Raw genomic sequence first — 18419 nt, 5'->3', positions numbered from 1 at the left:
TTTTTTTTTTTCTTTTGAGACAGAGTCTTGCTCTTTTCACCCAGGCTGGAGTGCAATGGCACGATCTTGACTCACTGCAACCTTTGCTTCCCGGATTCAAGCGATACACCTGCCTCAGCCTTCTGAGTAGCTGGGACTACAAGCACCTGCCACCACACCCAGCTAAATTTTGTATTTTTAGTAGAGATGGGCTTTCGCCATGTTGGCCAGGCTGGTCTCAAACTCCTGACCACATGATCCGCCTGCCTTGGCCTCCCAAAGTGCTGGGATTACAGGCATGAGCCACCGCGCCTGGCCAAAAGTTTCAAAGATTTCTTTATTCTTTTCTCTATTTCTCAAATTGTGGTGGTAGCACTCACTACTTTGATTAAAAAAAAAATCCTTATTTTAAAAAATATAGGCTCTTTAGTGTTACAGAAGAAGCTTTTTGGCCTTTGACGTCAATCTAATATTAAATATAAATTCTGTAAAAGTAATTTGAGCTTTATTAACATAAAACAATAAATAGCAGAACACTTTGGTATACTTTCTTACTTTCTTTTTTCCTTTCTTGGTTTTCAAAAATGACTGATTTTCACTGTTACTTTCAAGACAAAATAATTTCACAAACTATACTAAAGCCATGACTCATCCTTCAAATTAATTTAATGTTTACTGAGAACCTGTTCCATGTTAGACTAAGTGGTAGCATTCACAGAAATGAGAAGATTCCTGCCTTCAAGAAGCTTAAAACAAATGGGAGGTATCTGAGCAACTGTGTTATGTCTACTTTATCCTTTTACCTTTCCATATTTTACAATATGTAGTGAAATCCATGCTTCTTCCTTACTATTAAAGACCTCAGCATTAGTCGCTGTGACTTATCAGTTAATTGTTACCAGGTGTACCTGGACAGCTGGAATTAATCAGCACTTGAGTCAATTTTCTGAGTTGCCTGCAAGTATCTAGGAAACCAGAAAGAAGATGCACTATAGTCATAAATATGTGTTCATTTCCTAATTTAACTCAGGAACTGAACAGCTGGCATATCACATGAAGATTAATAAACTCAAATGCCATGGCGGTTCCTTATGCAGCTATGATTAGTTTCAAATACTGCTTCTTTTGCTGGTGTTTCAAAAACAGAGACAAAACAATGGAAACAATCAGTGTTCTCATTCCATGTTCTATGTATACATTTATAATAGTAACTGTGGGTCTGCTTTCATTTATTAAAAATAATGTTTTGTATTTCTATCTACCTGAATATCATGAGGGTTTTATCTCTCTGCACTGGTTCTTTTTTTTTTGGAGACTGAGTTTCGCTCTTGTTGCCCAGGCTGGAGTGCAATGGCACAATCGCTCACTGCAACCTCCGCCTCCTGGGTTCAAGTAATTCGCCTGTCTCAGCCTCCTGAGTAGCTGGGATTACAGGCATGCACCACCATGCCAGGCTAATTTTGTATTTTTAGTAGAGACGGGGCTTCTCCATGTTGGTCAGGCTGGTCTTGAACTCCTGACCTCAGGTGATCCGCCCGCCTTGGCCTCCCAAAGTGCTGGGATTACAAGCGTGAGCCACTGCTCCTGGCCTCTGCATTGGTTCTTGAGAGAGATTTATTTTGCAGAATTTCAGGGAGGCATAAAGTTACATACAGCAGGCTGCCATTAGCCAGACAACAGTCACAGTAGTTGTGCATTTAAATTAAATTTATTGTTGCATCTCTCACTGGGTTCAGACTGAAGGAAGGGACTGGTAAAGGGAGATGATGAGAGATACCTGGTAACAGTACAGAGATTAAGTGCACACGTGCTGGACTCATCATCCTCAAAGTGGACTCTGAAAGCCCTGACTGTCTGGTTCCTTGTGCCATGATACTCATTGGCTCCTGCCATGAACCAAGAATAGCAGTCTTCATGGCTGTTGCATCAAAAGCAGGACTGTTTTCCCACTTATTTCAGTGATTTTTTTTTTTTTAGGAGTTGAGAAATAGTGGTGGGTAGGGTGAAGGGATGCTCTGCAGGATCATTTTCTGGCAGAAAAATCCTTAGAATTTAAAACATTAAATGACCAAGTTCTCTGGAATATCTGAATATCCAAACTCCTATTTTAAGAAGTTCTCTTTTGGGAAAAATTTTTTATCAACCCTCAAAGCATTATTAAGAAATTCTAATAAAGATGTGGTAGTTTAGGCACTACATTAAAGGCAAGAACTCTTTTTAGATCTAATCATAGGTCTGAATGCAATCAACTCCCTTGGAACGGAAGCAATTTACTTAGCACTCTCTGATTTTTCCCCTTTCATTGATGGGAAATTTATTCAGGGGATATTTGTCAAGCTATATTGGTGCTATGGGTTTTATGTTTATCAGACATTCATAATGCACCCAAGAGTACAGGGCTAAATAATTCTGTTCATCTGGGGTAATGCTACGAGGATTTTGTAAAGAGGGGGAAAAAAATCCTGTGCGTATACTGTGTGAGTAGGCATTTGGAAGACTTGCTTTGCAGACATTTTCAAATGCAGGTATACCATGTTTCATGCACAGATCTGCCTGAATAACCAGGTGCAGAGTCAACTTTTGAAAATGGCTTCATACTTTATGCACTAGGGAAACTGGTTACTAGCACATCATTTTATATTACACACAATCACATTCTTATCTGTTTTTAAATTCAAACTTTAGCTCACTGGGTATTTTTTTTTTAAAAAACAGAACAGTATTCTTTCATGCTCCATATTAAAAAAAAAATCTTTACAGTAACTCAGAACAGGCTCCCATGCTTCAAAAAAGTCATGATTTTGAGTAGCTCATGCTCCCTGTTGTTTTTATTCCTGCAGACCACACACTTGCTGGGATGAAATATGGAGAGGAGGCAACTCTATCGCACTCTTCCCAGTAATAAAAAAACAGACATGATGAAGTGAGATGGGCCTCAACCCAGTGCCTGCATCCCTGATCTGTGCTGGACTGCAGGCCTGATCTCTGTGTGTTGGGCCTACCGGATATACTGAATACCTCATGAATCAGAAGAGGGTCCTTTATTATTCTTTTCTATCCTACCTGGAGGCACCCAGCCCAGTTCTGCACCGGTGAGGCTGGTGAGCAGACAGCTCTCTGCAATTATAAAGGCAACAGAAAGTGGTGGGCAGGCTTCCCGCATCAAGGTATAGAATCATAAAGAAGTAGAAGGGCACAGGATTTGGAGTCTACACTGACAGGGTTTGAACATCAACTGCATCAATTGCTGGCTGTGGACCCGGGCGAGCTATTTAACCCCTCCAAGCCTCATCTGGAAAATGGCCCTAATAAGAACAGCTATCTCCTAGGCTGTTGTGAGGGTTAAATGAGATACATAACCTATGAGGCAAATTACATAAAGTTGATTTACTAGGTATTCAATGCCAGCAATTATTACCATGATTGTTGTTACTACTACTTATTATGAAACTCCTATCTGGGAGGAAATAGGCTGTTTGCTCAGTAGGTTCAAGGCTTCTGATTTTCAAATTACTTATGCATATCCTCCTTCTATTATTGTCCCAGATTACATCAGAAAATGAGCCCTCTGAATGATCTGTTAGCCTCTATCCCCCACTGCCACCTCCTTGATCAGGTTTTCACACCCGGACAGCATCCTCCGAACTTGCATCCTTATCACCAGTCTCTTCCTCCTCAGTTCCCCATTCTACCAAGAGTATGTGTCCAAAGTTACATAGCTTGTAAATGATGGAGCTGGGATTTGAATCCTGAATCCTAGCTACTTAGAAACCAACCAACAAACAAAAACAAACTTCAATTAATTGCATGACAAAGGAAAAATCTCTTAAATATTTAAAAACCTCTATAACCAGATCTGAACCCATATCCTCTGTCTTCTCTCCTGCTGTTTTCTCAGAGGACCCCTAACCCCAGGCCAACTGATCTATGATATTCCCCAGGCATGACCTGTCCTGTCTTTATATCTTTGCTCAGGCCACCCACTCCCCATGGCCTGCCATCTGCCATCTCTACCATGCAGAGTACTTCAACCAGAATGGCACTTTCTGGGTGGAATGCTCACAGTTTACAATATTCTTGTGATAGGCACCCCATTTTTCCTCGTCTCCTATTGCTGCTAGGGAAAAATATGTATTTCCCAGATTACTCAGCCCACACTCAATAATTTTTTTTTTTTTTTTTTTTTAAACAGTCTCACTCTGTTGCCTAGGCTGGAGTTGCAGTGGCATGATCTCAGCTCACTGCAACCTCTACCTCCCGGGCTCAAGCGATTCTTGTGCCTCACCCTCCTGAGTAGCTGGGATTACAGGCGTATGCCACCTCGCCCAGTAATTTTTTTTGCACTTTTAGTAGAGACAGGGTTTTGCTTTTTTGGCCAGGCTGGTCTTGAACTCCTGGCCTCAAGTGATCTGCCCACCTCAGCCTCCCAAAGTGCTGGGATTACAGGCATGAGCCATCATGTCCAGCTCGTACTCAATAACCATTTGCTGAGTGAGGATCCCACTAGTGAGCAGGAGGTTTGACAAGGCAACCCACTGTAATCGGGGGCCAAAGGGAGCTAGATCTTAAATGGATGTCCACTTCACAAATGAGCTTTGGGGCTAGGCTAAAAGGCAACTTATTACTTTATAACCAAACAAAATTTAAAATCTACACAACAGTGTTATCCCTCACAGTCAGCAACTGTAACACCAGATTAGAGTCACCTATGTAAAACCAAGAATTTTACTGCCTAAGGGACCTTACAGTGTGTTTCATGTAAACACTGCATTTTACAGTTTAGGAAACTGAGGCAGAGAGAGGAGAAGTGACTTGTAAAATCAAAACATGGACGATGGCAGTGCCAGGCCTGGAACCCAAGATTCCTGAGTACTAAGTACCCAAGGACTCTTCCATTCACCCGCTGACCCAATCCACCAGCCATTATGGTGGAAATAACAAGAAGAGAAAGAAGGAAACAGACAAACTTACAGCTTCTTCCAAGTGCTGCTGATCTGGATTATCATTTGGTGTGTGCCTCAAGATTTCTCGGAGAAGCAGAGGGTATTTTACCAGACGGCTTCTTGGAATATCGAGGAAATTCCAGAGATCTAGTTTGCGGCTAAAGGGGGATTCTAAACATCGCTGTAGGAAATCCTGGACTCGGTGATCTTGCTTTTTGTGGTCCAGCAGAGCTTTGGCGGCTACTTGATTGCTGCAGTAGCTGTCATAGGAGCTGAGGCAAGGGAGCTAAGAAGGAAACAGAAAGAGAAGGTTGGAATGTCAAAATAATTGAGCTCTGAGGCTACAAGTGGCATCATTTATTGGGACTGAACAAATACCTAACTTGTCTCTGGGTCTGGCTGACATTCCTTTATCTGCATGGCTGGAGGAAACTAGTGGAATCTTCAACATGGCAGGCAGTGGACAGTTTTCTTAGGCTCTGGCTTGCTTTCACAAAGTAATTTTCTTAATTGCCTGTTTACTTTCTTAAGACTCTTACCATAGTTTGTTTGCATTTTCTGCCAATTTAAGTGATATGGTTTGGATTTGTGTCCCTGCCCAAATCTCATGTCGAATTGTAATCCCCAATGTTGGAGGAGGGAACTGCAGGGAGGTGATTGAATCATGGAGGCAGATTTCCTCTTGCTGTTTTTGTGATAGTGAGTGAGTTCTCAGGAGATATGGTTGTTTAAAAGTGTGTAGCAGCCCCTGCCCCGCTGCTCTCCTCCTCCTGTTCTGGCCATGTAAGACATGCCTGCTTCTGCTTCTGACATGACTGAAAGTTTCCCGAGGTCCCCGCAAGCCATGCTTCCTGTACAGCTTGCAAAAACATGAGCCAGTTAAACCTCTTTTCTTTATAAATTACCCAGTTTCAGGTATTTCTTTATAGTAGTGCGAGAACAGATTAATACACTAAACTAGAAACAAAAGAAGTGAAATTACTGCATGTACATACAGTTCAGAATTTTCCTAACCTTCCAAAGATATCCAGTCACGTAAAAGCCTCCTAATTTATTTTAAAAAACATAGGATTTCATTTGAAATTATTAATAAGAAACTCATCTAGAAGACTTAGTGGCACAAAAAGGAGGCAAAGGGTCATACTCCACAGCCCAGCCCTTTGCATGGCTCAAATACCTATATTAGTCAACATTAGTTTATGATTACCTGATTCCAAAGCACCCAATTATAAAGAGCCTCAAGAAGTTAAAGCAAAAGTATGATTACTAAAAAATCAGATGCAGAAAGCATTCATAAAAATCTTTTAAACTAGTTCTGACAGGTCAGAAACAAGTTTTGGCTATTACTAACAGTTAACATCACAATACTATGTCATGAACAATTTAAACTTAAAGACTTTGGAACATTTAACCTTCACTGCCTTCATTCCAGCAAAATGCTCATTTCTCTGACATATTCCATCATTCACACTGTGCAAACACCATGTCAGAGACTCAACGGAAAAGGCTTCTCATCCACTTTTTCTGCCTTGGCATTCTAATCTAAGAGCTATCAGCCTCCAGAAAGTTACCAGAAGCAATCAAATGCAGCCAATGGCCTAACTGCTTTTGTTTCTCTCTCTTGTACTAAGAAGCCCTATTCCCTGTAACACCTGCTCTTTAGAGGGATTCAGTGCAAGACACTGGCAAAAGAGTGTCTTTCATTTCTGTATCCTCACTACTTTGCATTGGGCCTACTATATGGCAGACACTCTGTTCTGAATGAACAAATAAATGTATGTTTAATGGATTACAAGATTAGGTAATATTTGATGGTTTGGGAATATTGCTAAAAAATATAGTATGGCGGCCAGGCTCAGTGGTTCATGCCTGTAATCCCAGCACACTGGGAGGCTGGGGTGGGTGGATCACGAGGTCAGGAGTTTGAGACCAGGCTGGCCAGCATAGTGAAACCCTGTCTCTACTAAAAATACAAAAATTAGCCAGGCATGGTGGCACACACCTGTAATCCCAACTACTCAGGAGGCTGAGGCAGGAGAATCACTTGAACCCAGGAGGCAGAGGTTGCAGTGAGCCAATATCGCGCTACTGCACTCTAGCCTGGGCAACAGAGCGAGACTCTGTCTCAAAAAATAAATAAATAAATAAATAAAGTATGGCAGCATCTGAAACTTCAAATACTCTGCTGCTGCTTTTACACCTCTTATTGAAATTATTTCCTCAGTGACTGAAAGCAAAAAAAGGATACCAGTAAAGTAATATTTTACAGGCTCACTATTGAGCTTAACATTCCTTGGAAATGTCTATCTTACTTACCTGTTATTAAAATTCTCTACTTATGTTAAAGAGTTGCAGAAATTTTTTCCCTCAACCTTATATTTGTGTAAATACTAGCTATTATTTTAAAGTAAAGATAATTGGTACTTATACATGCGCGCGCGTGCACATGCGCACACACACACACACACACACACACACAGAGAACCCAGACGTGGTACTGTGGCTTGTAATTTAGATTTTCAGAGTTAATTAAAAAGGGCCTCAGGCCCTCTTCATTTAATTTCCACTTCCTCACCTTTTAAAAAGATCTGGAAATGCCCAATGTTTTCATTAGAAGAAACAAATCAGCAGTAACCATCGGATGTAAACTAGTGAGGAACCTTGACCACACTGCTGCTCGCTGTCCAATGGGTCACTGCTCCCTGTGATCCTGCTGCCCTGCTACCATGGCAACCAAATGGGGCTCTGGTCCTGTGCTCTCACCTGACAGGGTGCTCATTTCCTGGGCATGACCTGAAAGGCTATCTGGTTCAGTCACCAGCTAGGAAAGGCCCCAAGTGATCTTTAACTACACAAGGTGAAGAATGTACAAGATCTGGTTCTCAAAATACAGACACTCATTCAGAATGTGAGAGGTGAAAATGCAGGCAGAGACTAGGCAGGGTGCGGTGGCTCACGCCTGTAATCACATTACTTTGGGAGGCTGAGACGGGTGGATCACTCGAGGTCAGGAGTTTGAGGCCAGCCTGGGCAACATGGCAAAATCCTGTCTTTATTAAAATATATAAAAATTAGCTGGACATAGTGGTGCATGCCTGTAATCCCAGCTACCTGGGAGGCTGAGTCACAAGAATCACTTGAACCCAGGAGGCAAAGGTTGCAATGAGCTGAGATCGCGTCACTGCACTCCAGCCTTGGCGACAGAGCGAGACTCTGTCTTGGAAAAAAGAACAGACTCAGAAATAGGGAGAATCAGATTCAAAGCCTAACTCACACAGCTGTCAGTGACTCTTCCAAGCCTCAGTGTCTCCACCTACAAAACGTATATACTAATGTCCCTCTCTCCCTTAATGAGGTAAAGCATACAAAAAGTGTAGCATGGAGCTTGGCTTCTGATTAAGAATCAGTAAGTACTAGCTATTATTACTTGTCCCAAGAAGTTCTTTGTTTTTGAGACAAGGTCTCGCTTTGTCAGTCAGGCTGGAGAGCAGTGGCATGATCATGACTCATTGCAGCCTCTTCTTCCCAGACTCAAGCAGTTCTCCCTCCTCAGCCTCTCAAGTAGCTAGGGCTACAGGCACACACCACCATGCCAGCTAATATTTTTTTTGTAGAGACAGGATTTCGCCATTTTGCCCAGGCTGGTCTCCTACTCCTGGGCTCAAGCGATCCACCCACTTGAGGCTCCCAAAGTGCTGGGGTTACAGACATGAGCCACCGCGCTTGGGCCCTAGAATATTCTTATTGAAGAAACTGTCGTTTAGAGAACCGAAGCTACTTGCTCAGCTGGAGACAAAACTAGAGTCTGACACTTCTTCTTGCTTCCCCTTTACCTTCAGAGTTCTGAACTATTCGCCATCTCTTTATTAAATAGACTATCAAGAATTTATAAGGGAAACTCACTTTTTAAAGAAGTTCTATTATCCCCCTAATATTGTGAACAAATCTATTTTTTTTTTTGCTTCCATGTACCCTGGCTCTTTCTTAGGAATTAAAATTTAATGAGACATCAAATTAACATGAGAACTTTCTGCCTTGGAGAGCTTATAAAGTATTTTATCATTGAAAAAACGTTGGCATGGAGATAAGTCACTTGGAGGTTGTTTCTTTATGCTAGAGAAGGCTTACTCAAACAGGCTGACCCACTAGGGAGGGGGGGACACTGATTCTCAGTAACCGGGGTAGTTCCCTGAAAAAAAGCAACCACTCTGTTTAAAGTCTTCAAAGTAAAAGTAATTGATTCATTCTAAGGTCAAAAGGACTTGCCAGGGCTGTCCCACTTGGAAGGCTCACTTGTTTAAAAGGATTTTTTCCCCCCTCACTTTTTTCCTTTGCGAGGAAAATAAATCAATTTTTCATGGGTCGAACGGGCTCTGACTTTTCTCATCCAAAGTCCACTAAGATGTTTATTTTGTTCTGTTAAAAATACAAGAACTCAAACATATGTACCCCTAGGTTTACTGTTACCACTCACACGGACACATCTGCAGTTAAAAGAGGAAAACATTTAACAGCTCGTCGGGCCTGATAAATAAGGGCCATTTCTCATGAAGTCTGGCAACAACGGGCCAGTTGTTTAATTTTAGGCTGCTCTTCAAGATCCAAGTCCTCATTTGATGCCTGAAGCGTCCAGACAGCAATGGGCCAGCATGGTCACACTTCCTTTGGGTATGTACAGAAAAGGACTGCAAAGCTGTTCCCAGATCACACCAATTTTCTAATAAACATGACAAATGTTTATTTCAGCAAAAAGTTAATAACAAGGCAAATTCCTACAATTTTGCTTCTGGCATAAATTGACAATTTGCATATGATGCTTAAGGAAACCATGTAGTCCTGTACTGCTGTCTCATCAAAAGCAGAGGAGTTATCCTACAAATTCTGGAGTGCGACCTAACTGCTCCGTTTACCCCCGTATCAAAACACTCCACAGACTCAGGAAGTTTAAGAGATATTGAGGCAGACTCTCTGCTCATTATACCTTCTCTGTCTCTGTCTCCAGTTGGCTGGCTCTCTTTGGAGAAATTTCTTTGTGAGCTAAAGAAGTTAAGACATCTGCCATGGCTCATAATAAAATGAAAGTCAAAAATATAAGATGAATGATCTCTCTTGAAATATTAAGGCATATTTTCTAAATTATTCATCTTAGACCATTACTTGCCTTTCAGATCCCTTGGGATATTTCAGCCTTGGTGCTAAAATTGACTCCTGAACTAAAGCTACCTAAGTCATGAAACTCTCATCAAGTATCTTGATCAAGGCAGTCACTGAGAAACATAAAGTTAAAAGATCAATGTTAAAACTTTCTGCACATCTATGTATTATCAAGGCATGTGAACCGAAAGGTTTTAGGAAGATTAAAATGCAGATGTAACTGAATAAAGAGAACTCACATAGCAACAGTAGGATTTATAACCTTCACAACACTCTCCAAACAGTGAAATGATCTCTAATATTAGCTGTTGTGGTACTTCCTGCCTATTTTTCTGGAATACTGTGTGCAACAGAGTGATGAGAGACCTAATCTTGCCTGGAAGAAGTCAGCAAAGTAATCTCCTCTCATTATCTGCTTCATAACAGACGAAAAACACCTGGAACTGGGGTGGAACATTCAAGTACTCACAGAAGGAAACGTAAATGTATAGAATAGGGAGTGGTGGGGACTGAGGCAAAATAGAGCACACGCCTTGTCTGGCATAAGTTAATCAAACAAACAACAACTTCATGTACACAATACAAATCCAGCCCTAGGATCATAAATTTATGACTCCTAATCTAAGATCACAGCTTATTTCTTTTTATTTAATTACGAAAAGGAATGGATTGTGTTGGGATGAAGGTCACCGTAATACCCAGCTCTCCTATAAATTACTTAGCATGGTATATATCCTAAACATTAGTAACCTTTACTTATTATCTTGTTTATAAAACTACATTTTGACCATGAGATTTTTTTATGGCCTGAAAAGTTTTTTTTTATATGCTAAACATTAGCAACCTTTACTTATTATCTTGTTTATAAAACTACATTTTGACCATGAGATTTTTTTTATGGCCTGAAAATTTTTTTTTTTTTTTTTGGTAGTGGATAAGTCACTAAATTTTTATTGGACTATATTATACTAGCAATTGGCCTGATAGAATATTAACTAGTTTTACTTCATTTGATATGAGACTAGTAATAGTTTCATGTGTACGTTTACTTATTTTGTTGCAAAAGGCCCTGTTACTTTTAAATGCAGTAAATTTGTAACAAGAAAAAAACTGTTTTCATGCTTTAAAGATACAAAGTTTAAATATAATTACAATTTTACTAGGAACTTGCTTTTTTTTCTGATGCGAAACCAGTATTTGTAAAAAAAAAAAAAAAAAAAAAAGTCTAGCTAAAATGAAACTCCCATCTATATTTTTGAAATTTATCTTCAATAAAGACCAGAGAACTTTCTTACCCAGCCCACGAGGATGGGACCAACGTGTTCAGTCGAGCCATCAGGTTTCCGAACATCTCGAAGCTGACTAAGGAGCTCTGGCAAAAAACAAACAGATGCTTATTTGTTAGGCAATCAAATATGAACAGGGCTGGAAGTAGGTTATTCACATTGCAGGCATTTCATAATCACTCACTCGTTAATAAGACAACTCAATTAAGGCTACAAGTCACAACTCATCCTGGGAACAAAATTATACCTTCATGTAGAGGGATTAGAGAGTCCAGTGTTCCAAAAATTTGATTCAACTCTTGTTCTGTCATTATGGAGAGTTTCAGCATGGGGTCATGATAGGCCTGCACAAAAATGGCAAGAGATGGAAGCAAATGTTTAAAATCAGAGGAAGTACATTGTTCATGTAAGTAACTCCCGATAGGTCCTATCCAATAACAAAACTTCTGGCTCTCTAACAACAACTTCTCCCATAAAGCTGCAGGAACAGCAGACAGGTGTGGCTGGAGGAGAGGAGAAACCAGCACTGCCTTGAGCCTTTGTGGTTGAGAAACCAAAGCAGATTTTTCAAAAGCTTTTTTATTCTAGTATATCATGTATCTAGGAAAGAGCACAAATCCTAGGTATAGAACAGATTTGACTGTTAATATGTTTTCAAAATCAAGATCCTGCCTTTTAAAAAAAAATCCCACTTTATTCAAAACTAGCTACCAGCAGATTCTTTTTTAAAATTAGTACATATTTAAAATAAAGAAAAAGAGGAAAGAAACAGTGATTGGTATCCTTTACTACTGATTTGAACGAAGAGAGCAAAACCTCTGCTAATCCTATCACCTCTTATTAGAGAAAATTAAACAACAAGAATACACAGTTATACACAGGGCACTGAAGTAGAATACAAAGACTTAGAAGTCTCCTACCTTCAAGGAATTTTATAAAGCTAATGGGGAAGATAAGAAAAACTAAAATATTTTCTAGTTTTACATTTTAGTTTCCAATCTCATGGAAAACTAAATCTATGTTTAAAAAAGAATTTTTTTCTTTTTTTTTTTTTTTTGAGATGGAGTCTTGCTCTGTCACCCAGGCTGGAGTGTAGTGGCATGATCTCAGCTCACTGCAACCTCTGTCTCCTGAGTTCAAGTGATTCTCCTGCCTCAACCTCCTGAGTAGCTGGGATTATGGGTGCCTGCCACCACGCCTGGTTAATTTTTTTTTTTTTTTCTTTTGAGACGGAGTCTTGCTCTGTCGCCAGGCTGGAGTGCAGTGGATCTTGGCTCACTGCAACCTCTGCCTCCCGGGTTCAAGCAATTCCCTGCTTCAGCCTCCTGAGTAGCTGGAACTACAGGTGCACGCCACCACACCCAGCTAATTTTTGTACTTTTAGTAGAGACAGGGTTTCACCATGTTGGCCAGGATGGTCTCGATCTCCTGACTTCGTGATCTGCCGACCTCAGCCTGCCAAAGTGCTGGGATTACAGGCGTGAGCCACCATGCCCAGCCTAATTTTTGTATTTTTTAGTAGAGATGGGGTTTCACCATGCTGGCCAGGCTGGTCTTGAACTCCTGACCTTCAGTGATCCACCCGCCTCAGCTTCCCAAAGTGTTGGGATTATAGGTGTGAGCCACCGGACCCGGCTTATGTTTAAAATCTAAAGATTCAAATCAAGACTGATGTCACATGACAGCAAAAAGCCATCAAATCAAAACTGCTCTAGAGGGTCAGAGAATTAAAACTGGAGTGGCCATGGAAAGTTTTGAAGATGAGCTGCTTGGTACAGAGAAGGAGGCAATAAATGTTATGTAAGAATAAACTGAGATTTGAGCTGGTTCCTGAAGGATGGGTGGATATGAACGGTTGAAAGGAACGAGAAAAGTTTGTAGGACGGTAGGGCCACCATGAGGAAAAGGATGGCCGGGAAACATCTCAAGGTGCTTGAGTTTGGCAAATCTTCATGCAGGAAAGGGAAATTACACATATGACCAGCATGATAACTCTCACAGTGAAATAACTTCTTTGTCCTCTCTGATCTCCTCCTCCAGCCCTGCCTAAAACTCAGTTTCTTAGCTGTGTCCAAGCAAAGCTTGGGTGGCCGTCTCTCAGGAATGCTAGAGGTGGAATTTCATCTTAGCAGAAAGACTAAAAACCCTTAAAAGAAGGAAGGTATCCTTCCAACCCTGTGATTCTTCGAGGAGGTTGTGAATATCAGATGAAGGAGTCTGGTTTTAGCCTCCAAGCCATGGAGTTGGGGGGCTGTGCCACTGGAATGAAAACATTTTTGAGGAAGGTTTGTTGTCCTCCTCCTCCCCACACAAAATGTTGATTAGAAAACAAATTCCTATATAAAAGACCCCAGCTTATATGATAGTATGCAATTGCCTCATTTCACTTTATTTGCTTTTGAGATTCAAATGGCTTTATTTCTAAGACTCAGTTCAAGTTTCAGAGAAGCACACATTCTCTCCCATGGGCAACGACTCGTACATATGAGACTTCTAGGACAACGAAACATACATAAAGTGAGGCCTCCATGGACACTTTCTGATTTGGGCTGAAGTATTCTTTGACATGCATTAGAGACATGCAGAGGTAAATGCCTAAAGGTGCCAGGTCTGGAGAGCTATTCTGTCCTCTGGTTTTGAAGCACTTTCCCCACTGCTTGGCGTGTAGTAGCAGACCAGTCTTAGTCATAAAAGGAGTTCTCATGAAGCACCACTTTAGGGTTGTGAAATTAGTCAAGAAAAAAAAGTGACTTGACTCAAATGACTGGATTTAAATTTACCTTTTTTGCTAATTTCAAGTCTTCTATCAAGTCTTCTTCTCCTTGGGAAAGCTCAAAGATGGCCTGCAAGGAAAGATAAACATATTCACTGAATTCTCCCTTCATTTAGAAGACCATATTCAAAGAGTGCTGGCTCCACCACTCAAAACCCCAAATTTACATATTTAAGTATTTTAAGTTACATTAACCTGAAGCAAATGCATCAGTACTGCAAAACTACTGCATATTGTGCTTCTCTGTTTGTGGGAGAAAGTTTCCACATATTTCTAATTCAAAAAGTCATCTTTCATGTTACAGAATTTTGATGCAGTCAAACAAGAGGGAACTATTTTAGGTAAAATAATTAGCGTGAGCATGGATTTGGTACCCTTGTTGTGAGAGGCAATCATAAGAAGTGATTCAGAGGCTGTTCTAGATAATGGATGTGGCAGTATTATTAACTGGGCCATCCTCACTTTTTCTTCCACTCGACAGAAGGCGAATCTCAGCAGAAAGTTTTATTTGTATTATCCAATGCCTTTAGGCTGATATTGTAGGAAGAATCCAACATTTTATCACTCCAAATACAATCTGGTAAAGTTAATTCATTCTAAATTACCTCTCAGTCCCACAGGTACAAAAAATAAAATTATAGGAGCTGGCTGTGTGGAAGAGTATGTAATGTAAATGGACCGTTTCTAATTTGGCTCCATTAAGCCATCATACTAAAGAGCTATGACGCGCAGAACACTCTTTCACTTCCATCTGGGAAGTCAAACTGTCAGCAAACATTACATTATTAAAGGACTGCAAGTTTGTAATTATATTTCAGGGTCTACTGTGTTTCAGGATATAGGGAAAAAGTGGTCAGGCTTTGAAAGCTCCCTCCACCTGGGGCTGCTTGGTAAACTGAGGACAAAGCAGGTGGAGGCACAACCCTGGGCTGGATACTCCAAGGATCTCATCCGATGATGCACACATGAAGTTCTCAGCACAGCCTGGCACAAGCACTTAGACAAGCTCTTCTATACAGGGTAGTATTATCAGAGCCATTTAGGGCAACTGATACAGAAAACTTACAGGGAATGAAATTAACTGGATTCTATAGAAAGGAAGTTTTCCACAAAGCTGAATGAAAGTTATGGAAACTGAATATTTTAAAATAGTCTAGAAGTTGCTATCAAAATATAACTAAAATGATTATTTCTGTGAACTTCAGAATCCTAAATAGACATTTGGTTTCATCTTCTTGTAAATTCACATTTTCACATCAGTTTCTTTTTAAAGTGGGGGCCACACCCTCCCAGCTGGTTTCTGGTTTCTCAGTTCCTTCCCCAAGGTCAGACACTCCCGTTTGTCCTTCTACAAATGCAATGAAGAATTGATTTGGAGACTAAGGTGCAAACTCCAGCACGGCTGACGCCTGCAATGCACCTTTGTTCCAGACACACAGCCAACATGGAGTTTGGGCCCGGAGCCTACCTCCTGACGTTTGATTTCCTTGGATGTAAGCATCTGATTGACGCACACATCGAAGGTCTCACTCCACAGCTTGCTATCTCTCCGTTTCGTGCTTGAGGGGGCGGCATTTCTGGACCAGGGTCGGGGGGCGAGGATGTCAGGGCGGCTCTCACTGCGGAAGCTAATGGAGCGCTAAACAATGAGAAAAACAAACCATCACAGGGGCAGCAGCAGGACTGGGTGGATCTTTGAGTAGTTTCCTGTCGTTGACAGAACATAAATCATACATGTGAAAGAAAAAGAGGACATTGCCATAAGGCCTTTGGGAAGTGGGGCATTGTCTTGAGCCTACGTGCTAAGGAAAATTGGACAGGGGGCTGCTTTGGAACATGCGCTGGGAGTATCCGTTCTGTGCGACCTGGATACCAAGTGGACTACAGTGCAAGCACATATCCGGCCAAACTCACGCATGAAGGCAGTTCTTGGATACGTGATGAGCTCTACTTTTTTCCAGTGGACATCTCCCCTCTTTAGAAGAACAAGAGATAACAATAGTGGATGACCTTTATTTATTTAAACATTTGGCTAGTACTCCTACTCTCCTCCTTCTATAAATAGAATCCCACTAACTTTGGGTATCCTATTACATACAGTTTTGGTGGGCTCCCCCAGACCTGACCAATAGAGTATTCCACCATCCTGGTTCAGGGATGGGCATGTGATTCCCTGAAATTTCTCACATGATTTATGGGAGAAAGGAGGAAAGAGTATTCCTTTGGGATTGTGAGTTCAAGAGATAACACAAGCAGGGGCTTCCAGCAGCAACTCTCCCTGGTTAAGCAGAAGCATCTATCTGCTACAGGAGAGAATAAAGGGACCTAGAATGAAGGATGGAGTGACCAGTGGAGGCAGGAAGGGAGCAAGCTTTACCAATACTGCTTGAGCCTCTGGATCCCACTGTGCCTGAAACCGGAAAGAACAAGAACCACCCTTAGACATTTTCGTTACATATAGAAAGACATTTCCCTTTCTATTATCTCAGTTGGGGTTCCGTCAACTTGAAAAGTCCTGACTAATATACATACTAAATACCATCTTCGCAGCACATGATTCCTGTCCCTGAGGTATTTTCCTATTTCCCAAAGAGGCCCCAGTAGACTCCAGGGCAGTCTAACCATCCGAAGTCCACCTTTGTGACTTAAACATGCTACCAAAATGCTTTTCATGACAAATACAAATGATCCGGAAGAAAGCTGAGTGCATCATTTTCAGTCTTCATACTAGAAGATTTCATTACACTTATTGGAGACTGCCAAAGCAATGAGGTTGCTGTGCTCCAAAACCACATTCTTATTTAGGAAGTGTTCCCCCCCATGGCTCTCTGTGGCCCTCCGCGTGAAGTTTCAACTCCTCGGCTTGGCACAGAAAGTCTCTTGTAATCTGACCACAGTCTCCATATTTAGGATCCCATCCTGCCACTCATCCATGAGCCTCCATTTCTCCAACCATACTAGGCTATCTGTCATTCCCTAAATACGTCATGCTTTGCCATCCCTCTATACTCCCTTCAAGCAATCTTCTCTTCCTGGAATGTGTTTCCATCACTTCAAACTGGCTAACTCTTTTTTTTTTTTTTTTCTGAGACAGAGTCTCGCTTTGTCGCCCAGGCTGGAGTGCAGTGGTGCGATCTCGGCTCATGCAAGCTCCACCTCCTGGGTTCACGCCATTCTCCTGCCTCAGCCTTCTGAATAGCTGGGACTACAGGCGCCCACCACCATGCCCAGCTAATTTTTTGTATTTTTAGTAGACACAGGGTTTCACCGTGTTAGCCAGGATGGTCTCGATCTCCTGACCTCGTGATCTACCCGCCTCGGCCTCCCAAAATGCTGGGATTACAGGTGTGAGCCACCGTGCCCGGCCATAGCTGGCTAACTCTTAACTGCCCTCAGGATATAAGGATGTAACTCAAACAGCACCTCCTCTAAGAAGTCTTTACCAATATTCTCCCATCCTCCTACCCCAGAGCAATTTAGACATACCTCTTATATAGCAATGATCACACTTGATTATAATTATTAGTCACCTGCTCTTAACTAAAAACTTCCTGAGGTCAGGAACTGAATTTGCATATGACATATGAGCCTTCATCACAAAGGCATTCTAAGGTAGTTCCCAATTATTTTGAGATTCAACAAAATTCCAGAAAGTAAAGAAAAATTTTAAAAAGAACTATTCAACATAAGGGCATTGTTTAATAAGTTATAATTGGCTGGGCACGGTGGCTCACACCTGCAATCCTAGCACTTTGGGAAGCCGAGGTGGGTGGATCACCTGAGGTCAGCAGTTTGACACCAGCCTGGCCAACATGGTGAAACCCTGTCTCTACTAAAAGTACAAAAATTAGCCGGGGTGTGGTGGCATGCGCCTGTAATCCCAGCTACTCAGGAGGCTGAGGCAGGAGAATCGCTTGAACCCGGGAGGTGGAGGTTGCAGTGAGCTGAGATCGTGCCACTGCACTCCAGTCTGGGTGACAACAGTGAGACTCTATCTCAGGAAAAAAAAAATTATAATTCCCTGCTGGATGGAATATTATCTAGACAATTCAGAGATAATTTAAAATGTAAACATCCGTTCTATGTAGCCTAAAATAAAATCAGGATTAAAAATCTATATGTGAACATTTTATAGTTATGCAAAAAATGCACGTGAGCAAAGATATAAAGGGAACATCACAAAATTCTATTGTTTTTTCATGTTGACATTATGGGTGATTTCTGTCCTCCTTTATAAATTTTTATGTCTTTTTTTTTTTTTTTTTTTTTTTTATTGAGATGGTC

General features: G+C 41.2%; 1 protein-coding gene across 5 annotated transcripts in view; it reads right to left on the bottom strand.

The window, feature by feature from the left end:
* ARHGEF3 (Rho guanine nucleotide exchange factor (GEF) 3) overlaps window positions 1-18419 on the bottom strand; it is a 353065-nt gene that overhangs the window by 13852 nt on the left and 320794 nt on the right. For all 5 annotated transcript variants that reach the window (XM_011998411.1, XM_011998412.1, XM_011998414.1 and 2 more), the window contains 5 exons: window positions 15604-15774; window positions 14143-14205; window positions 11610-11706; window positions 11372-11448; window positions 4951-5208 (listed from right to left, as the gene is read on the bottom strand). In XM_011998411.1, coding sequence (XP_011853801.1) covers window positions 4951-5208; window positions 11372-11448; window positions 11610-11706; window positions 14143-14205; window positions 15604-15774 — 666 coding nt within the window. The remainder of the gene's footprint in view (window positions 1-4950; window positions 5209-11371; window positions 11449-11609; window positions 11707-14142; window positions 14206-15603; window positions 15775-18419) is intronic.

This window comes from Mandrillus leucophaeus, unplaced genomic scaffold (assembly GCF_000951045.1).
Source record: "Mandrillus leucophaeus isolate KB7577 unplaced genomic scaffold, Mleu.le_1.0 Scaffold57, whole genome shotgun sequence".
NCBI lineage: Eukaryota > Metazoa > Chordata > Mammalia > Primates > Cercopithecidae > Mandrillus > Mandrillus leucophaeus.
The sequence above is the reverse complement of the archived record's forward strand: the minus strand, read 5'-3'. Positions and strand labels throughout refer to the sequence as shown.